Source organism: Rutilus rutilus (genome assembly GCF_951802725.1).
Source record: "Rutilus rutilus genome assembly, chromosome: 10".
NCBI lineage: Eukaryota > Metazoa > Chordata > Actinopteri > Cypriniformes > Leuciscidae > Rutilus > Rutilus rutilus.
Genome location: NC_140215.1, coordinates 32,696,306 through 32,721,206, shown reverse-complemented (window position 1 = coordinate 32,721,206; position 24,901 = coordinate 32,696,306). Strand labels below are relative to the sequence as shown.

General features: G+C 42.7%; 2 protein-coding genes across 2 annotated transcripts; both read left to right on the top strand.

Annotated features, from left to right (window-relative positions):
• Positions 1-2,959: 2,959 nt before the first annotated feature.
• On the top strand, positions 2,960-6,249 carry LOC311298541 (uncharacterized protein). Its single transcript, XM_084421557.1, has 4 exons — positions 2,960-3,342; positions 4,150-4,281; positions 4,560-4,697; positions 4,965-6,249. The coding sequence occupies exons 1-4, from the start codon at positions 3,258-3,260 to the stop codon at positions 6,149-6,151; spliced, it is 1,542 nt and encodes a 513-aa protein (XP_084277683.1). The 5' UTR covers positions 2,960-3,257; the 3' UTR covers positions 6,152-6,249.
• Positions 6,250-14,497: 8,248 nt separating this feature from the next.
• LOC311298540 (uncharacterized protein) lies at positions 14,498-17,719 on the top strand. The gene is made up of 4 exons (XM_084421556.1): positions 14,498-14,826; positions 15,634-15,765; positions 16,042-16,179; positions 16,447-17,719. The coding sequence occupies exons 1-4, from the start codon at positions 14,742-14,744 to the stop codon at positions 17,619-17,621; spliced, it is 1,530 nt and encodes a 509-aa protein (XP_084277682.1). The 5' UTR covers positions 14,498-14,741; the 3' UTR covers positions 17,622-17,719.
• Positions 17,720-24,901: the final 7,182 nt, after the last annotated feature.

The following is a 24,901-nucleotide window of genomic DNA, read 5'->3' as shown; positions in this document are numbered from 1 at the left end:
TAGTAACGACTACGGCAAATCAGCTGTTCTCCCGTAGTAGACGGTTACAGTAGAACGTCGCGAGGTAGCAGTTAATGTCGCGCGTGCGCAATAGAACGACAGAATGCCATTGCCGTTCCACCAGAGGCCGTTGCTTAAAGTCCCTACTGTCTGAGCAAGCGGTGGTGGGGGACTTTGAGAGAACTGAGCTGAAGCTTGCCGTTGACACTGTATGTGCAGGCCCGGGGCGAGTGGAAAGATTGCTTTCTCAGTATAGCATTTAGTACTCTGCGTTGTGCGGGCAGCATCCCCAGTCCAAATCCGGATCATGGCAGTTTTTTCGTGTAGGTGAAGACGTCGCTGAACTCCTTTTTGCCAACACAATATTTTCGCCGGGTTGATCCTCTGCTGCTCACATTGATCCACATTGATAGTTGGCCCCGGTGTTCTCTGATGCTCAAATCCAGAAATGAAAATAGCATGTGACTCACTGGCGGGAGTAGTCGTGGCCGAGAGGTTAAGGCGATGGACTCGAAATCCATTGGGGTCTCCCCGCGCAGGTTCGAACCCTGCCGACTACGTGGCTCCTTGTCTATTTGCGACAGGAATCGTGACATCCAGGAGCTTTGTACGAGCTGCTTTTTTTCTCTAACACAGAAAATTGGGCAACCCACATCTCTTTTCAAGCCTGAAGTGAGCAGGTTTTTGTGTAGGTGAAGACGTCGTTAGTTTATAAATAAGTGTTGGCACACCTGTCCGAGTGGCGCTACAAATTCTTCTAAAATCTGATTTTATTTCGGGCATGTTAAATTAGCGTTCGACAAACGCGAACAAACTTTTAGTTATTTATGTACACTCACAATAACAATTAAATGTTGTGCTTTTGTAAAATAAAGAAAACAAACAGGGTGCGCTTTCTGCCGTCTCGGTCTCCGTCACAGAAATTAACCAAAACTCTATGGCAGGGGTCGGCAACCTAACCCCTCATTTACACTGCACACGTCTGCAACCACACGGTGCCAACTCACACCAGGAGCATTTCAGAAGCGAAGCGACTGGATGCGTGAGACCACGTGATTTGCCTGTCCGACGTGGTTTTTCTTGATTTTGGGGGTTTCTACCTTACAGTCTATGCTTTCTACCAAGGATAAATTGGTGTGCAATACAATTGGGAGTCTGCACATGGTGTTTATTTTGAAATTGACAGTGTTTTTTAACTTTTATTTTGTATTTCCGGTGCGACTTGGACGCGCGTCCGTCAAAAATAGACTAGGCGCCTATATTTAGCGAAGCGGCGCGGAGAGCCGTTTCTGGGAAGCTTCTGAAACGCGCCGCGTCGCGGCCGGTGTAAACACAAGCATTGACTAGAATGGGCGCGATCAGCTCCGGTAGCCGTGTCGCAGCCGTAATGCGCCGCAGATGTGTGCAGTGTAAATGAGGGGTAAGGCACGCGTGCCCGCTGGCACACAAGCAACACATGCGAGAGAAGTGTATGTATTTCATTCAGATAAAGTAGTCTACCTGCACACAGATCTACATTTTGATGTAATAATTCCTCATAGTAAAAAAAGCGTATTTTATTAAGTTAGGAGTAGAGATGCACCGATTGATCCGCTGGTGACCGGAATTGGCCGATTTTCACGTGACATATGCCGATTTTATGCCGGTCAAATGCACTCGGGCTCCCCATGATTAACATCGCGCAACATCAGCATCACACGTGCACGTGTAATATTTTTTTTTCGCCGTGCATGTTAATCAATGAGTGCATTCACACCGCGAGCAGGAGCAGCGCGTGAGCGCCCCACAGGAGCAATGAAGCGAGTCTATTTTGTCTGCGCTGCTCACGCTCAATTAAAGTGAAAGCACACTTTTGATGAACAAAATAAATATGATTTCAAACAAAAGTGCCCAAAATGCACAGAATGTGCATGTCTAGTGTGTTTTAACAAGAACTGGATTAGGTTATGTCAGAAAAGAAAATGAAGACTCAAAAATATTTATATAAAATGTACCCATTTAAACTTGTTTTTATTATTCAGTTTGATATGGTATTTTATGAAAAAAATATATATATAGAAAAAAAAAATATTTGTGTGGGCTGTAAAGTGGTTAGAAAAAATGACATCGGAATCGGCTAAAATCGGTATCGGCAGGTCAAACTCAATGGGAAATCGGAATCGGCCTAGAAAATTGTAATCGGTGCATCTCTAGTTAGGAGTTATAAATACTATTAAATTGTCTATCTAAATCTAAAACAAATTTCAAGAGAAATATTTAAATTTCTGTACTATTTCTGTGTAAGCCATTATGAAAATGTAAAATGTTTGTGTATTTATATGAGTGTGTGCGTGTATATATATATATATATATATATATATATATATATATATATATATATATAGGCTATGTGTGTGTTGTGGCACAGTGATGAACTCGGAAACTTAAAAATGGCACTTTATGACAAAAAGGTTGCTGACCCCTGCTCTATAGGCTACTTGCCTCGGTCACGATAAGAAATATGTCTATAGAAAGCTTTGAGTGAACAAATATTATCTGATTATGCAATCCATATGAAACCATCCAATATTAAATTGGCTATGATATAACCGTGGCTGTGTATTCCCCTATATTCACTACAGTGGCTGGAAACATTGTTTTCATTCATAATTACTTGCATGGATTCAAATCAATCAGCAATTGAAAAATTCAGATTCAAATAATAGACATGCCCGTGTTTCTTGATGATCAATGCAGATTTATGCCAGTCTCCAGTAGAGATCCATTTCCTGGAGAGTTTAGGTGTAGGAGTTTAGTCATAATTACAACTTGTAACTTGTGGTAGAACTCCGACTTGTACCACGTGATCGCTGTACCACCTGACCACTGCAGATTAATTTGCCGTTGATAGTGTTGCCATAAAAACAATCAATCATCTCCTAATTACGGTCATTATTACGACATCCAACCCTAATCAAACACACCTGAACAAGCTAATCAAGGTCTTCAAGATTAGGCTATATTAGAAAGCTACAGGCAAATGATTTTCATTAGGGTTGGAGTTACCCAGACCCCCAATTGGATCTTTAAAAACGCATTTTCAAAAAGTGTTTTAAACTCTTCTGATAGCGTTTGGTTTGGGACTCAGCTGATATTTTGATGCAGCAACAGGGATTTTTCTTTGTAGTTTTGTGGTCCTTGCTGTCCGCCCCTCCTGACTCACTAATTCAGTGCATCTTCCAGCAGAGTTGATTTTGAGATTTTTGCAGGTTGAGAGGATGACAGCTCAAGTGTACTGCTCGTTTAGTGCTGTTTTATTGTGTCTGTCTGCTTGTTTGAGCGCAACAGATGCTGGAGTCCTAGGTGAGAAGTTCTTTTAGCTTCATTACGCAGCCTGAAGAAGTGCATAAATAAAGTGCCTTACAAAATTTGATTTCAGACACATCTACTTACAAAAATACAGTACAGACGTCAAGTGGAAGTTCATCTTTGAATGTTGGTTTAGTTTTAATAATAAGCAAAGTGTAAATATGCAAACTGTCATAAGTTTATGCATTGTACAAGTAACCCATATAATCACTAATAGGCATTTTTGTTTACTGTTAAACACGAACATTAGTGTTATAATATGGCTGCAAAATTGTTACCGGACTGTATCAATCCTGAGTTTAAACTTTTGCTTAAGGTTTTTTTGTTTTAAGAAATGCATAAGCCTACAATATAACGTGGGGAGCTAATTATAACCGATAACTCTGCATTTTACATATATAGTGGGTTTCTATATTTGTTTTGTTTTCTGTTGAGTAGCTTATTAAAATGCTTAAAAGGAAATGAGGGTGGTCATTGCCAACCGCCATTAAAAGAAAGAGGGTGGTCATGGGGATGGCATCATTTTTGAAGATGTACACCAGTAAATTTGTATACAACATATTAACTGATGTCCATGCTTTCTATCAGCATTTCACTATTATTCACTCTACTACAGTGGGGTAGGTTGTATCTGCACTCAGTCTTTGAAACCGATTGATGCAGTTTAGTGAAAAATGGTAGATTTCTAAGCTACTTGAGTTGAAGCAGATAAATGTGTGAATATTATAAAGTGAGGCTGAAGCAAACTATTACAGCACTTCCTGGTCTCCCCTAATGATCCTCTTGAATCCTCTTCTGTAGTGCCTGGTCAGTGTCCGGCGACGCTGACGGTCGTGCCCTCCCGACGAGGATGCACTTCTGATAGAGACTGCTCTGGAGGACACAAATGCTGTCAATTTCCCTGTGGGTCCGCGTGTGTGCCACCTGTTTTCAGTGAGTTTTAATTGATGCATGCTATACGTCTTCCAGAAAAAACCCTGAAAAAATGTTTTCACTCAGGAATTGCTAGTAAGTTTCACAAATAACTGCAAAGAAACCGCAAGTAACACATTGAACTAAACGTGAAACTATGAAGTAGATGGACTGAATATTCCGGTAAATCCTCCTACGAATTTTTTTTTTTTTTTTTTTTTTTTTTTTTTTTTTCATACAGCGTATGAGACATTCAGTATTCAGTGATGTGGTTTCTCTGTCATGTGTCTCTATAACAGCAAAGCCAGGGGAGTGTCCAAGTACAAATTTTGGAGCAGGAATGTGTGCAGAGTTGTGTTCCTATGACAGTGACTGTCCGAACAATGAGAAATGCTGCTGCAATGGATGTGGACATCAGTGTATGGATCCATTTGCAGGTATTTGTTGTTATATTAATGTTTGGGTCAGCTTCCTCATTTCAGTTTGTCTTGTTTTATAATTAATCGTTCTCAATGTAAAAATTATTTAGCCAATAGCACGGTTTAAAGTACAGGATGGCTTTACAAAATTAATACGAAAAATTATTAATACGATCATGATTAATAATTAAGAGAAGTAAAACTTGGTATTTGGGTTTTGTGCTGTATCTGAGACTGAATGCCTCTAAACAGACTGACTAAAGTTGACTATCTGGATCCATCCAGGGAAGCCTGCAGCCGAACCCCGGAAGCCTCCAGGGAAGCCTGCAGCCGAACCACCAGGAAAGCCTCCAGGAAAGCCTGCAGCCGAACCACCAGGAAAACCACCAGGAAAGCCTGCAGCCGAACCACCAGGAAAGCCTCCAGGGAAGCCTGCAGCCGAACCACCAGGAAAGCCTCCAGGGAAGCCTGCAGCCGAACCACCAGGAAAGCCTCCAGGAAAGCCTGCAGCCGAACCACCAGGAAAGCCTCCAGGGAAGCCTGCAGCCGAACCACCAGGAAAGCCTCCAGGGAAGCCTGCAGCCGAACCACCAGGAAAGCCTCCAGGAAAGCCTGCAGCCGAACCTCCAGAGCCTTCTAACGAACTACCGGAGCTTTCTACAGAACTGCCTGAGCCTTCTGCTGAACTGCCTGAGCTGGAGCCTTCTACCGAACCTCCAGAGCCTTCAGACGAACTGCCAGTGACGCTTGCAGCCGAACCCCCGAAGCCTCCAGGAAAGCCTGCAGCCGAACCACCAGGAAAGCCTCCAGGAAAGCCTGCAGCCGAACCACCAGGAAAGCCTCCAGGAAAGCCTGCAGCCGAACCACCAGGAAAGCCTCCAGGAAAGCCTGCAGCCGAACCACCAGGAAAACCTCCAGGAAAGCCTGCAGCCGAACCACCAGGAAAGCCTCCAGGAAAGCCTGCAGCCGAACCACCAGGAAAGCCACCAGGAAAGCCTCCAGGGAAGCCTGCAGCCGAACCACCAGGAAAGCCTCCAGGGAAGCCTGCAGCTGAACCTCCAGGAAAGCCTGCAGCCGAACCTCCAGAGCCTTCTAACGAACTACCGGAGCCTTCTACAGAACTGCCTGAGCTGGAGCCTTCTACCGAACCTCCGGAGCCTTCAGACGAACTGCCAGTGACGCCTGCAGCCAAACCCCCGAAGCCTCCAATGAAGCCTGCAGCCGAACCCCCGAAGCCTCCGGTGAAGCCTGCAGCTGAATCCCCGAAGCCTCCTGTGAAGCCTGCAGCCGAACCCCCGAAGCCTCCAGGAAAGCCTGCAGCCAAACCACCAGGAAAGCCTCCAGGAAAGCCTGCAGCCGAACCTCCAAAGCCTCCAGGAAAGCCTGCAGCCGAACCACCAGGAAAGCCTCCAGGAAAGCCTGCAGCCGAACCGCCAACTTACCCTTATGGGCAATGTCCTGGCCATAAGTAATGTGGCTGTGCATGCAGTTAACTGTGCTGATTTAACCATTGGATGTATGGTGTGTTTTCCCTGTTTATCACCAAATAAATCTCACACTTGTAAGACCATTTTCCTCTCTTTTTTTTTTTAAGTGGGAAAACAAGGAATTTGATTTTGTATTCCAGTGTTAGTTTGGCTGTTCTCTCTCATAATGGCTTATTGGAATCAATGCATGAAATCCCACCCTCCAAAGCCTCGCCGCCTTCAAAACGCTTGAACACACAGCAGAGTCTGTAAAGTGTCACAAGATGAAAGACTGCACTAAATTGCCTCATGTCTACAATGCATAATATTACAGTGATAATGAATGTAAACAACTTGCAGTGCTCTAGTTGTACCACCTGACTGATGCAGATTCATTTCGCTGTTGACATGGAAACGTCTGAATCAAAATGCCATGATTGGATGAAGAATTCTATTATTGATTGCTATAGGATGTGAAGTTTCAACCAGTATTGCCTATTGACTAATAGTCTTCTGCATTCTGAAGCATTTTAGTGAAATTGTGTCTTCTAGTGGTCATTTTAGGAAGTTGCAACTTCAAGCCTATTAACAGATGATCCCTTTAGTTACCTGCGACCAAATGAGTTCTGAATGCCTGTAATGCCGAGTTCACACTGCACAATTTTCAGAGTAGTCGGGTCACTGTTCTTTTCACACCGCACGACTATCTGGGGTAACGTTCAGTTGCTGCTGTGTGCACACTGCACCGATGACAGTTTCACACTGGAGTGGCTCAGTGGTTCATGTAGGTTGTCTACAAACCGGAAGGTTGGTGGTTCAATCCCCGGTTCCACCTGTCGAGGTGTCCATGAGCAAGACACCTAACCCCAGCTGCTCCTGACGAGCTGGATGGCGCCTTGCATGGCTGATACCGCCGTCGGTGTATGAATGGGTAAATGTGAGGCAATATGTAAAGCGTAGATGGCCAAGCCATAATGCCAGAATAAAGAGATGTCAAAGGTTCGTCCATTGACTACAATAAAGCATGAATGGGCCAGTTCTCCTCACCAGACATTAGTCATAGACTGTAAATGGGCAATAACATATTTGATTAGCATCTTATCAGCCTTCTCTAAAAAACTCCCCTGACATCATCTTAGAAAATGTATATACAATTCATAGATTTAGAGATATCATCCTCAGATTTGAAATGAAGCATGACCACACCAGTGGCTACACTGTGGTTGTGGTTATAAGTTGTTATACTGCATTCACATAATATGTTTATACATTTAATACATACACTCTTAATATATATATTTTTGTTTTTATGTTTCAGCTTTTATATCTCAATATTAATAACAGTCTGATTAATTCTGAGTCTTGAACTGTAAACTGTCAAGAGTTGGCTTTCTAAATATATGTTGGTTATGTGTCTATTCAGAATGACTTTTTATTTTGGGTATGTAATGTATGCCCCACTTGCCAAAATTGGGTCTGTCTGGTAAGGGGTTAATGCCACAAACTTTAAGCTGAGGATAACATACTGTAACTCTAAGGCTAGCTCAGTCGGTAGAGCATCAGACTTTTAATCTGAGGGTTCAGGGTTCAAGTCCCTGCTTGGGTGAAGGTCAGACAGTTTGTTGCAGACGTCCCCTATTCACTTGTTGTCCTCTTAAGGAGATAAGGCGATGGACTTGAAATCCATTGGGGTCTCCCCGCGCAGGTTCGAACCCTGCCGACTACGTGGCTCTTTGTCTGTTTCCGGCAGGAACTGTAACATCCAGGATCTTTGTACGAGCTGCATTTTTTTCCTCTAACATGGAAAACTGGGCAACCCACATCTCTTTTCAAGCCTGAAGTGAGCAGGATTTTGTGTAGGTGAAGACATCGTTGAACTCCTTTTTGCCAACACAATATGTTAGCTGAGTGCATCCTCTGCTGCTCACATCCACATTGATGGTTGGCCCTGGTGTCCTCTGCTGCTCACTTTCAGAAAAGAAAATAGCATGTGACTCATTACCACTATCACTGATTCACTTTCAAGAGTAGTCGTGACCGAGAGGTTAAGGCGATGGCCTTGAAAACCATTGGGGTCTCCCCGCGCAGGTTCCAACCCTGCTGACTACGTGGCTCCTTGTCATTTTGTCTGATTGCGACAGGAGTTGTGACATCCAGGATCTTTGTACAAGCTGCTTTTTTTTCTAACAAGGAAATTGGGCTCTTTTCAAGCCTGAAGTGGGCATCGTTTCAAAAGGCCCAGATCATCACTCTTTCAATGTCAGTGTTCCTAGCTTTGGAAGGAGCAACCTATCTCTCTCGTCCCTTTATAAATTGTGGTCTTCATCCTTTAATGCCACAAACTTTAAGCTGACAAAGCATGAACACTTTAAGGAGAAAGTGCTGTTATATCCCAAGGGTGGCTGTTCCCTGGCAAAAGCCCGGTTAGCTCCAATGGTAGAGCATCATACTTTTAATCTGAGGGTCCAGGGTTCAAGTCCCTGTTCGGGTGAAGGTTTGTTGCAGACCTCCCCTAATCTCTTGCTGTGCTCTTCCCAACCTTTGAGGGAGATGGTCTTCCTCTTCAAGATAAGATGTAATGCTTGGTTACTAGCAGTGTTGGGGAGTAACGGAATACATGTACCGGCGTTACGTATTCAGAATACAAATTATGAGTAACTGTATTCCGTTACAGTTACAATTTAAATAGTTGGTATTTAGAATACAGTTACATCGTTGAAATCAATTTATTACATGACGATACTTCTCTGTTTCACGAGTTTATTCACTCTCTAAATAAATTAAGGCAACTCCATGCATTTCCCAGAAGCCCCAATATGAAAACGAAAAAAATGTGTGGTTTGCGTGATCAGTCACAATGGAGTCGGAAGAGGAGCAGCGGGAGCTAGAGGTAGAGATGGAGCCGAAACAACAGAGCCAGGGCAAGAATACGTTTCTATTTTGGAAATTCACATTCACATTAGCATTTCACAAGAGAACGAAATATAACTGTGCAGTGCAACCTCTGCTTGCCAGCAACCAACCTCCTTTCAGCGTCCAAAGACTCCACCTCCAACCTGAAGAAGCATCTTAAAGTAAGTTTTTTTCAAATACGTAGACCTACACCACAAAACTAGTTGAAGATCATTTTTTTTAATCGGTCAATTCCAGCGTTATGGACGTGAAATTTGCAGTCAAAACTTGAAATATAAATTCTCAGAAAATGAATTAATAACAATAGTGAAACGTCCGTCTATCCATACTCCCTTAATAAAGGAGTCCAGACATTAGAAAAATATTGGAATATCGAAAAATATATAAATATATTTTATATTTAATATGAGGGAATAAAAAAATCTTTAACTTTTAGGTGGCAACATTTTTTTTGTTTTTTTTGTAATTCTGTGAATTACACTGCGCAAACCAAAAGTAATACTACTCACCGGATGAAGAAGGGTAGGCTCTCCACAGAACATAAAATATTCATGTTATTTAATTTTTCGTATTCGCATTCATGAGGAAAAAAACAATGGTCGTGACAGTTCTCCGTTACGGACGTGAGCGCTCTGAAAGCAGCACTAAAAGACTGCTTTAAAACTTTCACAGAGACCTCAAACAGAAACACAAAGCCTTTCTTTAAAGTGAATTTCGTTTTCGTTTTTTAGAGCTTTCACCCTGCACGCGTTTGCAGTCCGTTTATCCGTTCCAGTTGCGGTGCGTATAGGCTACAGCAGTGCAGCGATCGTTTCCGCACCGAGTCTATTTCTGCTGTGCTGCAAACGCTGAATTAAAGTGACAGCACATGTTTCGTGGTCAAAATGAACACAGATTGAGCTGAAAATGTAGTAATTTAACCATAAATGCATTTAATTAAATTAAATAAAACTAAATTTAGTAATACCACCATTAATGTTTTTAATTAAGTACTGCTTTTTTTCACAGTCATCTTTTTACTTTAAGACCGGGGTAAAGCAATGAAAACAAGACGAAATAATGAACAACACTCGTCTGATTCGTGGAGGTTGAAAAACAAGTTATTTGTGGCATGCAAGATTTATTGTATTTAAATTTAAATGCTAAAAGAAAAGGCATGATAGTCGGCTGTGTTTGTCAATTTTAAGTTTTAATTTAAAATGTTTGCATTTTTAATATAAGGAGCCTACATAGTTAAATATGTTACCACTTGCTTGAACAACTTAATATATAATCTATATAGAAGTAATGCATTGATTAATACGTTGTTTAAATTGTTTAAACTTGAATACGTCTATTAAAGAGTGTATATGTGTAGGCTACAAAGAGAATTGCACCGGTGACAAAACTTTTTTAAAAATAAAAGTTGCTGATAACTTCTGGATTTGAAATACAAATATTGTGTAGGCCTATGTGTTTGTGGTACAGCCACGGATCAGTTACGCACTGCAAACGCAGCATATGTGAAAGCACTACAGCGCGTGCTGCTCCTGCACCGCATACGCACTGCACACAGAGTATGTGTGAAATGGGCGCGTATAAGGTAGAAGGCCCTACTTGCCTCACAGACATGTCTACTTTTAAACAGAACAATTCAACACGAAAGAACTGCTCTCTGCATGTAATCCGTATGAAATGTGCATTTCTCTCTGGCGCGTTCACTAGGCTACTGCGAAGATCACGAGTCAGCATCGTCAACTTCATCTTTGTAACCGACACTGACAAAGAAAACACTTGTTTATTAATAAACAATTAAAATATCTCCTTTCTATATTTGACATAGGCTATTCATAATTATTACTTTTGCTGGTTCTTTGTGACAGCTTTTAGGTGCTTTATTGGCATACGCATCACCACCGCATCACCAGGCCTGTTTATTAAGCAGGATTTGATGGCCAACACTTATAAAATGCAATTCAATGTGGAAGTAATCCAAGTATTCAGAATACGTTACTCAGATTGAGTAACGTAACGGAATAAGTTACAAATGACATTTTTGGGCATGTATTCTGTATTCTGTAACGAAATACGTTTTGAAAGTATCCTTCCCAACACTGGTTACTAGGGACTTTAAGCAACAGCTGCTGATGGAACGGCAACGGCAACGGCAGCCGGAAGTAAGCGTTAACTGCCGTAGCTAAAGAGCGCAAAAATCACTAAGCAACAGTAAAGAGGACGGCGTAGGGGTAATTTAATCATCAAACAAAATACAAAAAAAGGAAGTGATTTTTGAGCAAGAGAAGGGTTGCTTTTGGCATTTAATGATATACAGAAACGATTACAATGCCACATAACCTAAAACATAACATTAACTTTCTTAATCTGTCATGTAGTAACGACTACGGCAAATCAGCTGTTCTCCCGTAGTAGACGGTTACAGTAGAACGTCGCGAGGTAGCAGTTAATGTCGCGCGTGCGCAATAGAACGACAGAATGCCATTGCCGTTCCACCAGAGGCCGTTGCTTAAAGTCCCTACTGTCTGAGCAAGCGGTGGTGGGGGACTTTGAGAGAACTGAGCTGAAGCTTGCCGTTGACACTGTATGTGCAGGCCCGGGGCGAGTGGAAAGATTGCTTTCTCTGTATAGCATTTAGTACTCTGCGTTGTGCGGGCAGCATCCCCAGTCCAAATCCGGATCATGGCAGTCTTTTCGTGTAGGTGAAGACGTCGCTGAACTCCTTTTTGCCAACACAATATTTTCGCCGGGTTGATCCTCTGCTGCTCACATTGATCCACATTGATAGTTGGCCCCGGTGTTCTCTGATGCTCAAATCCAGAAATGAAAATAGCATGTGACTCACTGGCGGGAGTAGTCGTGGCCGAGAGGTTAAGGCGATGGACTCGAAATCCATTGGGGTCTCCCCGCGCAGGTTCGAACCCTGCCGACTACGTGGCTCCTTGTCTATTTGCGACAGGAATTGTGACATCCAGGAGCTTTGTACGAGCTGCTTTTTTTCTCTAACACAGAAAATTGGGCAACCCACATCTCTGTTCAAGCCTGAAGTGAGCAGGTTTTTGTGTAGGTGAAGACGTCGTTAGTTTATAAATAAGTGTTGGCACACCTGTCCGAGTGGCGCTACAAATTCTTCTAAAATCTGATTTTATTTCGGGCATGTTAAATTAGCGTTCGACAAACGCGAACAAACTTTTATTTATTTATGTACACTCACAATAACAATTAAATGTTGTGCTTTTGTAAAATAAAGAAAACAAACAGGGTGCGCTTTCTGCCGTCTCGGTCTCCGTCACAGAAATTAACCAAAACTCTATGGCAGGGGTCGGCAACCTAACCCCTCATTTACACTGCACACGTCTGCGGCGCATTACGGCTCCGACAAGGTTTTATTCCGTCCACCACACGGTGCCAACTCACACCAGGAGCATTTCAGAAGCGAAGCGACTGGATGCGTGAGACCACGTGATTTGCCTGTCCGACGTGGTTTTTCTTGATTTTGGGGGTTTCTACCTTACAGTCTATGCTTTCTACCAAGGATATATTGGTGTGCAATACAATTGGGAGTCTGCACATGGTGTTTATTTTGAAATTGACAGTGTTTTTTAACTTTTATTTTGTATTTCCGGTGCGACTTGGACGCGCGTCCGTCAAAAATAGACTAGGCGCCTATATTTAGCGAAGCGGCGCGGAGAGCCGTTTCTGGGAAGCTTCTGAAACGCGCCGCGTCGCGGCCGGTGTAAACACAAGCATTGACTAGAATGGGCGCGATCAGCTCCGGTAGCCGTGTCGCAGCCGTAATGCGCCGCAGATGTGTGCAGTGTAAATGAGGGGTAAGGCACGCGTGCCCGCTGGCACACAAGCAACACATGCGAGAGAAGTGTATGTATTTCATTCAGATAAAGTAGTCTACCTGCACACAGATCTACATTTTGATGTAATAATTCCTCATAGTAAAAAAAGCGTATTTTATTAAGTTAGGAGTAGAGATGCACCGATTGATCCGCTGGTGACCGGAATTGGCCGATTTTCACGTGATCGGCCATGACCGGCGACCGGCCGGTCATGGCTGACATATGCCGATTTTATGCCGGTCAAATGCACTCGGGCTCCCCATGATTAACATCGCGCAACATCAGCATCACACGTGCACGTGTGATATTTTTTTTTCGCCGTGCATGTTAATCAATGAGTGCATTCACACCGCGAGCAGGAGCAGCGCGTGAGCGCCCCACAGGAGCAATGAAGCGAGTCTATTTTGTCTGCGCTGCTCACGCTCAATTAAAGTGAAAGCACACTTTTGATGAACAAAATAAATATGATTTCAAACAAAAGTGCCCAAAATGCACAGAATGTGCATGTCTAGTGTGTTTTAACAAGAACTGGATTAGGTTATGTCAGAAAAGAAAATGAAGACTCAAAAATATTTATATAAAATGTACCCATTTAAACTTGTTTTTATTATTCAGTTTGATATGGTATTTTATGAAAAAAAAATATATATAGAAAAAAAAATATTTGTGTGGGCTGTAAAGTGGTTAGAAAAAATGACATCGGAATCGGCTAAAATCGGTATCGGCAGGTCAAACTCAATGGGAAATCTGAATCGGCCTAGAAAATTGTAATCGGTGCATCTCTAGTTAGGAGTTATAAATACTATTAAATTGTCTATCTAAATCTAAAACAAATTTCAAGAGAAATATTTAAATTTCTGTACTATTTCTGTGTAAGCCATTATGAAAATGTAAAATGTTTGTGTATTTATATGAGTGTGTGCGTGTATATATATATATATATATATATACATATATATATATAGGCTATGTGTGTGTTGTGGCACAGTGATGAACTCGGAAACTTAAAAATGGCACTTTATGACAAAAAGGTTGCTGACCCCTGCTCTATAGGCTACTTGCCTCGGTCACGATAAGAAATATGTCTATAGAAAGCTTTGAGTGAACAAATATTATCTGATTATGCAATCCATATGAAACCATCCAATATTAAATTGGCTATGATATAACCGTGGCTGTGTATTCCCCTATATTCACTACAGTGGCTGGAAACATTGTTTTCATTCATAATTACTTGCATGGATTCAAATCAATCAGCAATTGAAAAATTCAGATTCAAATAATAGACATGCCCGTGTTTCTTGATGATCAATGCAGATTTATGCCAGTCTCCAGTAGAGATCCATTTCCTGGAGAGTTTAGGTGTAGGAGTTTAGTCATAATTACAACTTGTAACTTGTGGTAGAACTCCGACTTGTACCACGTGATCGCTGTACCACCTGACCACTGCAGATTAATTTGCCGTTGATAGTGTTGCCATAAAAACAATCAATCATCTCCTAATTACGGTCATTATTACGACATCCAACCCTAATCAAACACACCTGAACAAGCTAATCAAGGTCTTCAAGATTAGGCTATATTAGAAAGCTACAGGCAAATGAATTTCATTAGGGTTGGAGTTACCCAGACCCCCAATTGGATCTTTAAAAACGCATTTTCAAAAAGTGTTTTAAACTCTTTTGATAGCGTTTGGTTTGGGACTCAGCTGATATTTTGATGCAGCAACAGGGATTTTTCTTTGTAGTTTTGTGGTCCTTGCTGTCCGCCCCTCCTGACTCACTAATTCAGTGCATCTTCCAGCAGAGTTGATTTTGAGATTTTTGCAGGTTGAGAGGATGACAGCTCAAGTGTACTGCTCGTTTAGTGCTGTTTTATTGTGTCTGTCTGCTTGTTTGAGCGCAACAGATGCTGGAGTCCTAGGTGAGAAGTTCTTTTAGCTTCATTACGCAGCCTGAAGAAGTGCATAAATAAAGTGCCTTACAAAATTTGATTTCAGACACATCTGCTTACAAAAATACAGTACAGACGTCAAGTGGAAGTTCATCTTTGAATGTTGGTTTAGTTTTAATAATAAGCAAAGTGTAAATATGCAAACTGTCATAAGTTTATGCATTGTACAAGTAACCCATATAATCACTAATAGGCATTTTTGTTTACTGTTAAACACGAACATTAGTGTTACAATATGGCTGCAAAATTGTTACCGGACTGTATCAATCCTGAGTTTAAACTTTTGCTTAAGGTTTTTTTGTTTTAAGAAATGCATAAGCCTACAATATAACGTGGGGAGCTAATTATAACCGATAACTCTGCATTTTACATATATAGTGGGTTTCTATATTTGTTTTGTTTTCTGTTGAGTAGCTTATTAAAATGCTTAAAAGGAAATGAGGGTGGTCATTGCCAACCGCCATTAAAAGAAAGAGGGTGGTCATGGGGATGGCATCATTTTTGAAGATGTACACCAGTAAATTTGTATACAACATATTAACTGATGTCCATGCTTTCTATCAGCATTGCACTATTATTCACTCTACTACAGTGGGGTAGGTTGTATCTGCACTCAGTCTTTGAAACCGATTGATGCAGTTTAGTGAAAAATGGTAGATTTCTAAGCTACTTGAATTGAAGCAGATAAATGTGTGAATATTATAAAGTGAGGCTGAAGCAAACTATTACAGCACTTCCTGGTCTCCCCTAATGATCCTCTTGAATCCTCTTCTGTAGTGCCTGGTCAGTGTCCGGCGACGCTGACGGTCGTGCCCTCCCGACGAGGATGCACTTCTGATAGAGACTGCTCTGGAGGACACAAATGCTGTCAATTTCCCTGTGGGTCCGCGTGTGTGCCACCTGTTTTCAGTGAGTTTTAATTATTGATGCATGCTATACGTCTTGCAGAAAAAAACCCTGAAAAAATGTTTTCACTCAGGAATTGCTAGTAAGTTTCACAAATAACTGCAAAGAAACCGCAAGTAACACATTGAACTAAACGTGAAACTATGAAGTAGATGGACTGAATATTCCGGTAAATCCTCCTACGATTTTTTTTTTTTTTTTTTTTTTTCTCTTTCATACAGCGTATGAGACATTCAGTATTCAGTGATGTGGTTTCTCTGTCATGTGTCTCTATAACAGCAAAGCCAGGGGAGTGTCCAAGTACAAATTTTGGAGCAGGAATGTGTGCAGAGTTGTGTTCCTATGACAGTGACTGTCCGAACAATGAGAAATGCTGCTGCAATGGATGTGGACATCAGTGTATGGATCCATTTGCAGGTATTTGTTGTTATATTAATGTTTGGGTCAGCTTCCTCATTTCAGTTTGTCTTGTTTTATAATTAATCGTTCTCAATGTAAAAATTATTTAGCCAATAGCACGGTTTAAAGTACAGGATGGCTTTACAAAATTAATACGAAAAATTATTAATACGATCATGATTAATAATTAAGAGGAGTAAAACTTGGTATTTGGGTTTTGTGCTGTATCTGAGACTGAATGCCTCTAAACAGACTGACTAAAGTTGACTATCTGGATCCCTCCAGGGAAGCCTGCAGCCGAACCCCGGAAGCCTCCAGGGAAGCCTGCAGCCGAACCACCAGGAAAGCCTCCAGGAAAGCCTGCAGCCGAACCACCAGGAAAACCACCAGGAAAGCCTCCAGGGAAGCCTGCAGCCGAACCACCAGGAAAGCCTCCAGGGAAGCCTGCAGCCGAACCACCAGGAAAGCCTCCAGGGAAGCCTGCAGCCGAACCACCAGGAAAGCCTCCAGGAAAGCCTGCAGCCGAACCTCCAGAGCCTTCTAACGAACTACCGGAGCTTTCTACAGAACTGCCTGAGCCTTCTGCTGAACTGCCTGAGCTAGAGCCTTCTACCGAACCCCCAGAGCCTTCAGACGAACTGCCAGTGACGCTTGCAGCCGAACCCCCGAAGCCTCCAGGAAAGCCTGCAGCCGAACCACCAGGAAAGCCTCCAGGAAAGCCTGCAGCCGAACCACCAGGAAAGCCTCCAGGAAAGCCTGCAGCCGAACCACCAGGAAAGCCTCCAGGAAAGCCTGCAGCCGAACCACCAGGAAAGCCTCCAGGAAAGCCTGCAGCCGAACCACCAGGAAAGCCTCCAGGAAAGCCTGCAGCCGAACCACCAGGAAAACCACCAGGAAAACCTCCAGGAAAGCCTGCAGCCGAACCACCAGGAAAGCCTCCAGGAAAGCCTGCAGCCGAACCACCAGGAAAGCCACCAGGAAAGCCTCCAGGGAAGCCTGCAGCCGAACCACCAGGAAAGCCTCCAGGGAAGCCTGCAGCTGAACCTCCAGGAAAGCCTGCAGCCGAACCTCCAGAGCCTTCTAACGAACTACCGGAGCCTTCTACAGAACTGCCTGAGCTGGAGCCTTCTACCGAACCTCCGGAGCCTTCAGACGAACTGCCAGTGACGCCTGCAGCCAAACCCCCGAAGCCTCCAATGAAGCCTGCAGCCGAACCCCCGAAGCCTCCGGTGAAGCCTGCAGCTGAATCCCCGAAGCCTCCTGTGAAGCCTGCAGCCGAACCCCCGAAGCCTCCAGGAAAGCCTGAAGCCAAACCACCAGGAAAGCCTCCAGGAAAGCCTGCAGCCGAACCTCCAAAGCCTCCAGGAAAGCCTGCAGCCGAACCACCAGGAAAGCCTCCAGGAAAGCCTGCAGCCGAACCGCCAACTTACCCTTATGGGCAATGTCCTGGCCATAAGTAATGTGGCTGTGCATGCAGTTAACTGTGCTGATTTAACCATTGGATGTATGGTGTGTTTTCCCTGTTTATCACCAAATAAATCTCACACTTGTAAGACCATTTTCCTCTTTTTTTTTTTTTTTTTTTTTTTTTTTTAAGTGGGAAAACAAGGAATTTGATTTTGTATTCCAGTGTTAGTTTGGCTGTTCTCTCTCATAATGGCTCATTGGAATCAATGCATGAAATCCCACCCTCCAAAGCCTCGCCGCCTTCAAAACGCTTGAACACACAGCAGAGTCTGTAAAGTGTCACAAGATGAAAGACTGCACTAAATTGCCTCATGTCTACAATGCATAATATTACAGTGATAATGAATGTAAACAACTTGCAGTGCTCTAGTTGTACCACCTGACTGATGCAGATTCATTTCGCTGTTGACATGGAAACGTCTGAATCAAAATGCCATGATTGGATGAAGAATTCTATTATTGATTGCTATAGGATGTGAAGTTTCAACCAGTATTGCCTATTGACTAATAGTCTTCTGCATTCTGAAGCATTTTAGTGAAATTGTGTCTTCTAGTGGTCATTTTAGGAAGTTGCAACTTCAAGCCTATTAACAGATGATCCCTTTAGTTCCCTGCGACCAAATGAGTTCTGAATGCCTGTAATGCCGAGTTCACACTGCACAATTTTCAGAGTAGTCGGGTCACTGTTCTTTTCACACCGCACGACTATCTGGGGTAACGTTCAGTTGCTGCTGTGTGCACACTGCACCGATGACAGTTTCACACTGGAGTGGCTCAGTGGTTCATGTAGGTTGTCTACAAACCGGAAGATTGGTGGTTCAACCTGTCGAGGTGTCCATGAGCAAGACACCTAACCCCAGCTGCTCCTGACGAGCTGGATGGCGCCTTGCATGGCTGATACCGCCGTCGGTGTATGAATGGGTAAATGTGAGGCAATATGTAAAGCGTAGATGGCCAAGCCATAATGCCAGAATAAAGAGATGTCAAAGGTTCGTCGATTGACTACAATAAAGCATGAATGGGCCAGTTCTCCTCACCAGACATTAGTCATAGACTGTAAATGGGCAATAACATATTTGATTAGCATCTTATCAGCCTTCTCTAAAAAACTCCCCTGACATCATCTTAGAAAATGTATATACAATTCATAGATTTAGAGATATCATCCTCAGATTTGAAATGAAGCATGACCACACCAGTGGCTACACTGTGGTTGTGGTTATAAGTTGTTATACTGCATTCACATAATATGTTTATACATTTAATACATACACTCTTAATATGTATTTTTTGTTTTTATGTTTCAGCTTTTATATCTCAATATTAATAAGAGTCTGATTAATTCTGAGTCTTGAACTGTAAACTGTCAAGAGTTGGCTTTCTAAATATATGTTGGTTATGTGTCTATTCAGAATGACTTTTTATTTTGGGTATGTAATGTATGCCCCACTTGCCAAAATTGGGTCTGTCTGGTAAGGGGTTAATGCCACAAACTTTAAGCTGAGGATAACATAACTCTAAGGCTAGCTCAGTCGGTAGAGCATCAGACTTTTAATCTGAGGGTTCAGGGTTCAAGTCCCTGCTTGGGTCTTGAAATCCATTGGGGTCTCCCCGTTCAGGTTCGAACCCTGCCGACTACGTGGCTCTTTGTCTGTTTCCGGCAGGAACTGTAACATCCAGGATCTTTGTACGAGCTGCATTTTTTTCCTCTAACATGGAAAACTGGGCAACCCACATCTCTTTTCAAGCCTGAAGTGAGCAGGTTTTTGTGTAGGTGAAGACATCGTTGAACTCCTTTTTGCCAACACAATATGTTAGCTGAGTGCATCCTCTGCTGCTCACATCCACATTGATGGTTGGCCCTGGTGTCCTCTGCTGCTCACTTCCAGAAAAGAAAATAGCATGTGACTCATTACCACTATCACTGATTCACTTTCAAGAGTAGTCGTGACCGAGAAGTTAAGGCGATGGCCTTGAAAACCATTGGGGTCTCCCCGCGCAGGTTCCAACCCTGCTGACTACGTGGCTCCTTGTCATTTTGTCTGATTGCGACAGGAGTTGTGACATCCAGGATCTTTGTACAAGCTGCTTTTTTTTCTAACAAGGAAATTGGGCTCTTTTCAAGCCTGAAGTGGGCATCGTTTCAAAAGGCCCAGATCATCACTCTTTCAATGTCAGTGTAACGACTATGGCTCGATGGGTAAAAAATGGACTTTTAATTTATATACTAATTAAAAGTGAAAACACTTTCTAAGTCCCACAGACTGGGCAGACTCTGTAACTGAATCCCTTTTACGACCCACTTCCCCCTTTCCACAGTGTGAGCTTCAAAGACATTATTGACATTCCGATCTCAACAGAAAACCCGCTCTGAATCACACACACACCAAACCCCTCTGAAACTCCTAAAATACAAGTTACACACACGCATGAATCATTATCAAAATGTTTTATGTAGTTTTCTTGTCTATGGGTTGTGATGGGATAAATTGAGATATTTACGCACCTCTGCAGATGTAATGGACACGTGTGTTGATACATTTGAGATGTATCTGTTTCATTAACTGATATTAATGTCGGGTGTGATATCTTACGGATCGTACTGAGCTTCTTTATACAGAGATAGAAACTATATTCCGCACAAAATGTTTATTCCTAGACATAAGGTGGTATTAAAGTTTTAATGCATTTTTCTGTGTACGATCAGAAGAGGCGTTCCTTCACAAACAATGAAACGCTCCCGCCTCAGAACCGAAAGATTTCATTGGGTCCCGTCATCAAACGGGGCGTTACCCCGCGCTGCTTTAAAAACCACAACACAAGCAGACGCTCGCTCTCTCTGCGCTCATACTCTCTCACCCTCGGGACTCCGAACTCTGAACTCTGCACTCTCACCCCTCCCTGCACCAAGGGCAGCGGAGCGAGAGAAGGCACAGGGCCTTCATCTAAACCAACCGCGGATGTAGAAATCCAGTCTCGTCCTGTAACCAAGTTTTCTCGCCCTTCCCGCACCGGGAAGAGACTTCCGTACCTCTCGGTAATGTTACGATCAGTAAGTTTTAAGAACTTCACGCGAAACGCAAGCCTACAAATCGATGAGACACGGTCCAGCCAAGATACGCACGTGGTCCCGAAGCCCAGCTTCACACAGACAAAGGAACAGAATCGCAAGTAACGTATCAAATGATCTCTCTCGAAGCGGCTTTCACAGTTGTCTCTTAAAAGGTTCTGTTTGTGAATTACCATACTTTCTCCCTCACTTTCTTCCTATTTTCATTCTGATCAAGTCATGTTTATGTTTGTTTGTTTAAACGTTCGTGTGTCTTGTGTATTTTACGTACGTAGATTAGCCTATATTACTTCCTATATACATATAATCCTTTGTGTGTCATTTTTGATTAAATAAATCTTTTATACTTTGACTGACTCTGTGTTACAATCCCACCAATGTAATTGTCAATGAAATTGCGATAAGATCTGGCTACTAGCTCTTTATTTTGATTCATAAACCCAGCAATTTGCATCCACGGCCAGGAGAGAATTTGTCTGAGGTTTGATAATATAAATATTCCTTCTTAACGGGTATAATCAAAGTATTCGCTGGTCGAATGACTGATGAGAGACCAGTTACAGAACGAAATATTTTTGATAATTAGCAGGTAATGTAATCGCATATGTGAAATTTATGAATTATGACTATGAGTTATGATTTTAATATTTCCCCAAATTTGAATATTGCTCGAGCTAATATTTCATATATGACCTAATTACGATTGTTACCTATAAACGCTACAGTTTTGGTGGAGAATGCGGGCAGTTTCAAACTTCATTTTTTGTGGGCAAATTCAGTTTCAGTTGAATGTGTATTATTGGTATTAATAATTGTAACGTTACACGCGCGTTCTGAATTGTGAGGTAAGTCGCTAAGGCGAACTCACCCAGCTGAAGGCAGGCACAAAGCCAGCTCAGCTCTGCTAAAACTGCAGTTCATGACATTACATCTGTCTCTGTAAAGACGAAGCAAAACTCTTTGCAGTTGATACATGTAACATGATTTAAACCGACTAAATGAAGACGAAGGATCTCTTTTAGGACGAAGACGTAAATCTGATAGTTTTTCAGTCGTAATAGGCCTTATGATATACAATACGTTAACGATAAACTCCTGGTCAGGAATTGGCCTCGCGATCCAATTTCGTAAACCTACGCAAAAATCATAAAAGTGCTATTTTGATTAATGCTTATGGGAGATGAGCAGTTGATAAGTCCTGCTCACAGCTGTTCTGATGCCTGGTGTGCTCACAGCTTAAGTAAATAGATGTTCAACGCCTGTTTGCTCACAGTTTCTAGTGATTAAAACACGAAGTTTTAATACCTGTTGTTATGTAAACCGTTTTATATGTATAATATGTAATTGGAGGCCAGTTTCATGAATTAAGAAAACGGATGATAATCCCTGTTCTCCTTCTTTAAACCGTCTCATGTGTATAATATATAATGTGTAAATTGGAGACCAGTTTTATGAATTAAGAAAAGATGATAATCCCTGTTCTTATTCTAAAACCGTCTCAATGTGTAATGCATAATGTGTAATCCCCGTAGTCACGTGCTGTAAAACTCGCTCATTTTCCGCATGCAACAGAGCGCAAAATACTCGCGATTCCACAGATAAAAAATCTGCTGTCTTAACTGCTGAATCACGTCACCGACCCTAGAGGGCAGCCTCTAGAGGTGTGGCAGTGCTCAAATTACGCGCCCCCACCGACGTCATCCTGCGTGAGCGTCGCCTCCCACTGACGTCAGCCTGCGCGAGCGCAACTACGCCATCTCGTGGCGTTCTAAGATAATACCTGCTTTCAATTTCTTTTTCTCTCTGCATTCATTTTCTCTCTCAAATACTTAACTGCATTCAAAGCTTAGCTTATGCTGATATTATTTGGAGTTAGACAATTCTCTTTGCTATTTTTGACTGTCACACTTTAAGTTAAGTTCGAAAAAAAAAAGGAAACTTTTCGAATTAAAAACTTAGATTTGATTCACTCAGTTCATTGATGAGTCCACCCAGGAAGAAGCACGCCACCGTGTGGCCATCGTGGGTCGACTCATCAATATCTGTTTCACCCCCAAGTCTCATTGAAGTGTCTCAACATTGCTACCCTTCTCGTTTGATTATTTTATAATCAATACTAATAACTTCAGTGTTATTGTAAGGATTATAGGAAGTCATTCTGAATTTCAGTTTTGATTATTTTTAGTATTGATACATCACTGTTATCATTCTAATTTTCTTTCCTTCCTTATTATTATTATTTTGGACCTCTCCGTGCATGCTTATTTGAATTTTAATTTAAACAAGTTTGCATTTTTTTCAAATTGTGTCTATTCAACCAGGTGGACCACTGAGAGGAAACACGGCCCTCACCCTTGTGGCACAAACCCACTGCCGGGGCCTTTTCCTCTGCCTGCGTCTCAAACCTGTGTTGTTTATTCAAATTTTATTTCATTGATAATTTTTTTTCCCTCTTCCCTCTTTTCTCCAAAAGGGGGGGGTGGGGTAGTTTATTCTGATAAATCACCATCAGTTATCATAATAATTTTTTTTTTGTATCACTATTTTAGTAAAGCCTTCGCCTCGGACTCCTGCATACATATTTACTCAATTTGATGACACCAGAAAGCCTTAATTTACATTAAGTCTAACATCTTAATCCCTTATTGTGTATCTATTGGCAGGACTCAGTCAGTGTTTAGGCTTAGGCCTCTTTATTTTTATTTTATAACACTCCCCGTGTTATTGTTTGTGACATGTCATTGCAGACCAATTCACTTCCTTGTGTTGTGTTTCATTCTGATCTTCCCTACCTTCAACCTTGTCTCTTTCTCCACTCTGTTGTGATTTGTTTTCTTCATTTCACTTAGACACAGAACCTAAGAGAGACCCCAGGAAAGCTGAATAATAGAGTGACGATCAAAGCGGGCGTCGCTAGACGACCACCAGGCTACCGCCTGCCAAAATTTCTATTGTGGGTCTAAAACGTACCCACGCAATTGGCTCCGCTAACTGTCAGCATCAGTTAGCCCAAATTCTCATAACGGCAGCGGCCCGTATGAGTCTAGCGCATTAACCTAAAAACAAACTTGCATTTTGTTTTCTTTTGTGTGTGCTGTGCTCTCTCGCCAACAGTAAGCGGAGATGTCGAGCTCACCCTGTCCTGCAGTCCGCTAAGACGATCTTGAGCCAAGAGCAACGGGACACAGACCTGGACCAGTTCGAGTCCCATGATCCAGCCCAGACATACAGCCACGAGCAGCTGTCCAAAATCTTCGGAAACCTCGCACTCAAACTCGTCGCCAGGGCCCGGGACAGCGAAAGGAGCAACGCCGACCTGCAGCAAAAGACAGCCACACTACGGCTTCAAGCCACAGTGGCCCGGAAGGACCGGGACCACACCCAAAGTCGTCTAGACCAGCTACTCTCCCTACAAGAGGACGAGACCAACGCAACACTGCGTCAGGAAGTTGAAAGACTTCAAAATGCCCTAGACGACCTCCGTCTACACACAGACGGCAGCCAGCAGTCGGAGGACAACACCAGGAAGGAACGCGACGAAAGACTCCGACTGGCTGAAGCTCTCATAGAGAGAGCACATATTGAACTCAGAGACAAAGACTCTGAAGTCAAGGCCCGTAAAACCCATTTACGAATGGCCTGAGCTGAACTCCATCAGCTTTCTCAGCTAAGTCATGATCTCAGGTACGAACTTGACATTGCTCACAAAGAACTTGCACATTTTGACAGACTTAAAGGTGACCGGGAAGGGGAAACACACCTCACACTGTTATCCCCTTCCAGCGAGTCTGTGCCTTTCAGCCACACACACAAAGCTGAAAAGGCGGGCGCAAGCCCACTGCACTGTCAACACATCACAAGCTGAAGTGAGTAGAGCTGTAATGGGTCAGAATCCCCCCAGACGGATTGGGCCCCCAACAAACAGCTCTCTCACCCCACAAGCTTTGACAAGATGGCCAGAAACATCCCTATGTTTGCTGAAGACCACAATGTACACGTACCTTTCAGACATTGACTTTCATTTACACACTGTCCCCAACGCGACCGCTTGGGACGCACTGTACCTGCTGAGAATCAGACCCAGGGTTTTTCCAAGCCCTTGACATCCAGCAGAACCGACATGGAAGAAAATGTCGCCTTCAGAACAGTATTCCTATGGAACCTACACCCCACAATGAAGACAGCGCAGCCACTTCTGATACA

What these genes read in the sequence shown, in the direction of transcription:
- LOC311298540 (XM_084421556.1), top strand. Translation starts at nt 14,742, where the DNA reads ATGACAGCTCAAGTGTACTGCTCGTTTAGTGCTGTTTTATTGTGTCTG. An exon ending in AACAGATGCTGGAGTCCTAG is followed by an intron (nt 14,827 to 15,633) that starts GTGAGAAGTTCT and finishes CCTCTTCTGTAG; the next exon opens with TGCCTGGTCAGTGTCCGGCG. An exon ending in GTGTGTGCCACCTGTTTTCA is followed by an intron (nt 15,766 to 16,041) that starts GTGAGTTTTAAT and finishes TCTCTATAACAG; the next exon opens with CAAAGCCAGGGGAGTGTCCA.
- LOC311298541 (XM_084421557.1), top strand. Translation starts at nt 3,258, where the DNA reads ATGACAGCTCAAGTGTACTGCTCGTTTAGTGCTGTTTTATTGTGTCTG. An exon ending in GTGTGTGCCACCTGTTTTCA is followed by an intron (nt 4,282 to 4,559) that starts GTGAGTTTTAAT and finishes TCTCTATAACAG; the next exon opens with CAAAGCCAGGGGAGTGTCCA. An exon ending in GTGTATGGATCCATTTGCAG is followed by an intron (nt 4,698 to 4,964) that starts GTATTTGTTGTT and finishes GGATCCATCCAG; the next exon opens with GGAAGCCTGCAGCCGAACCC.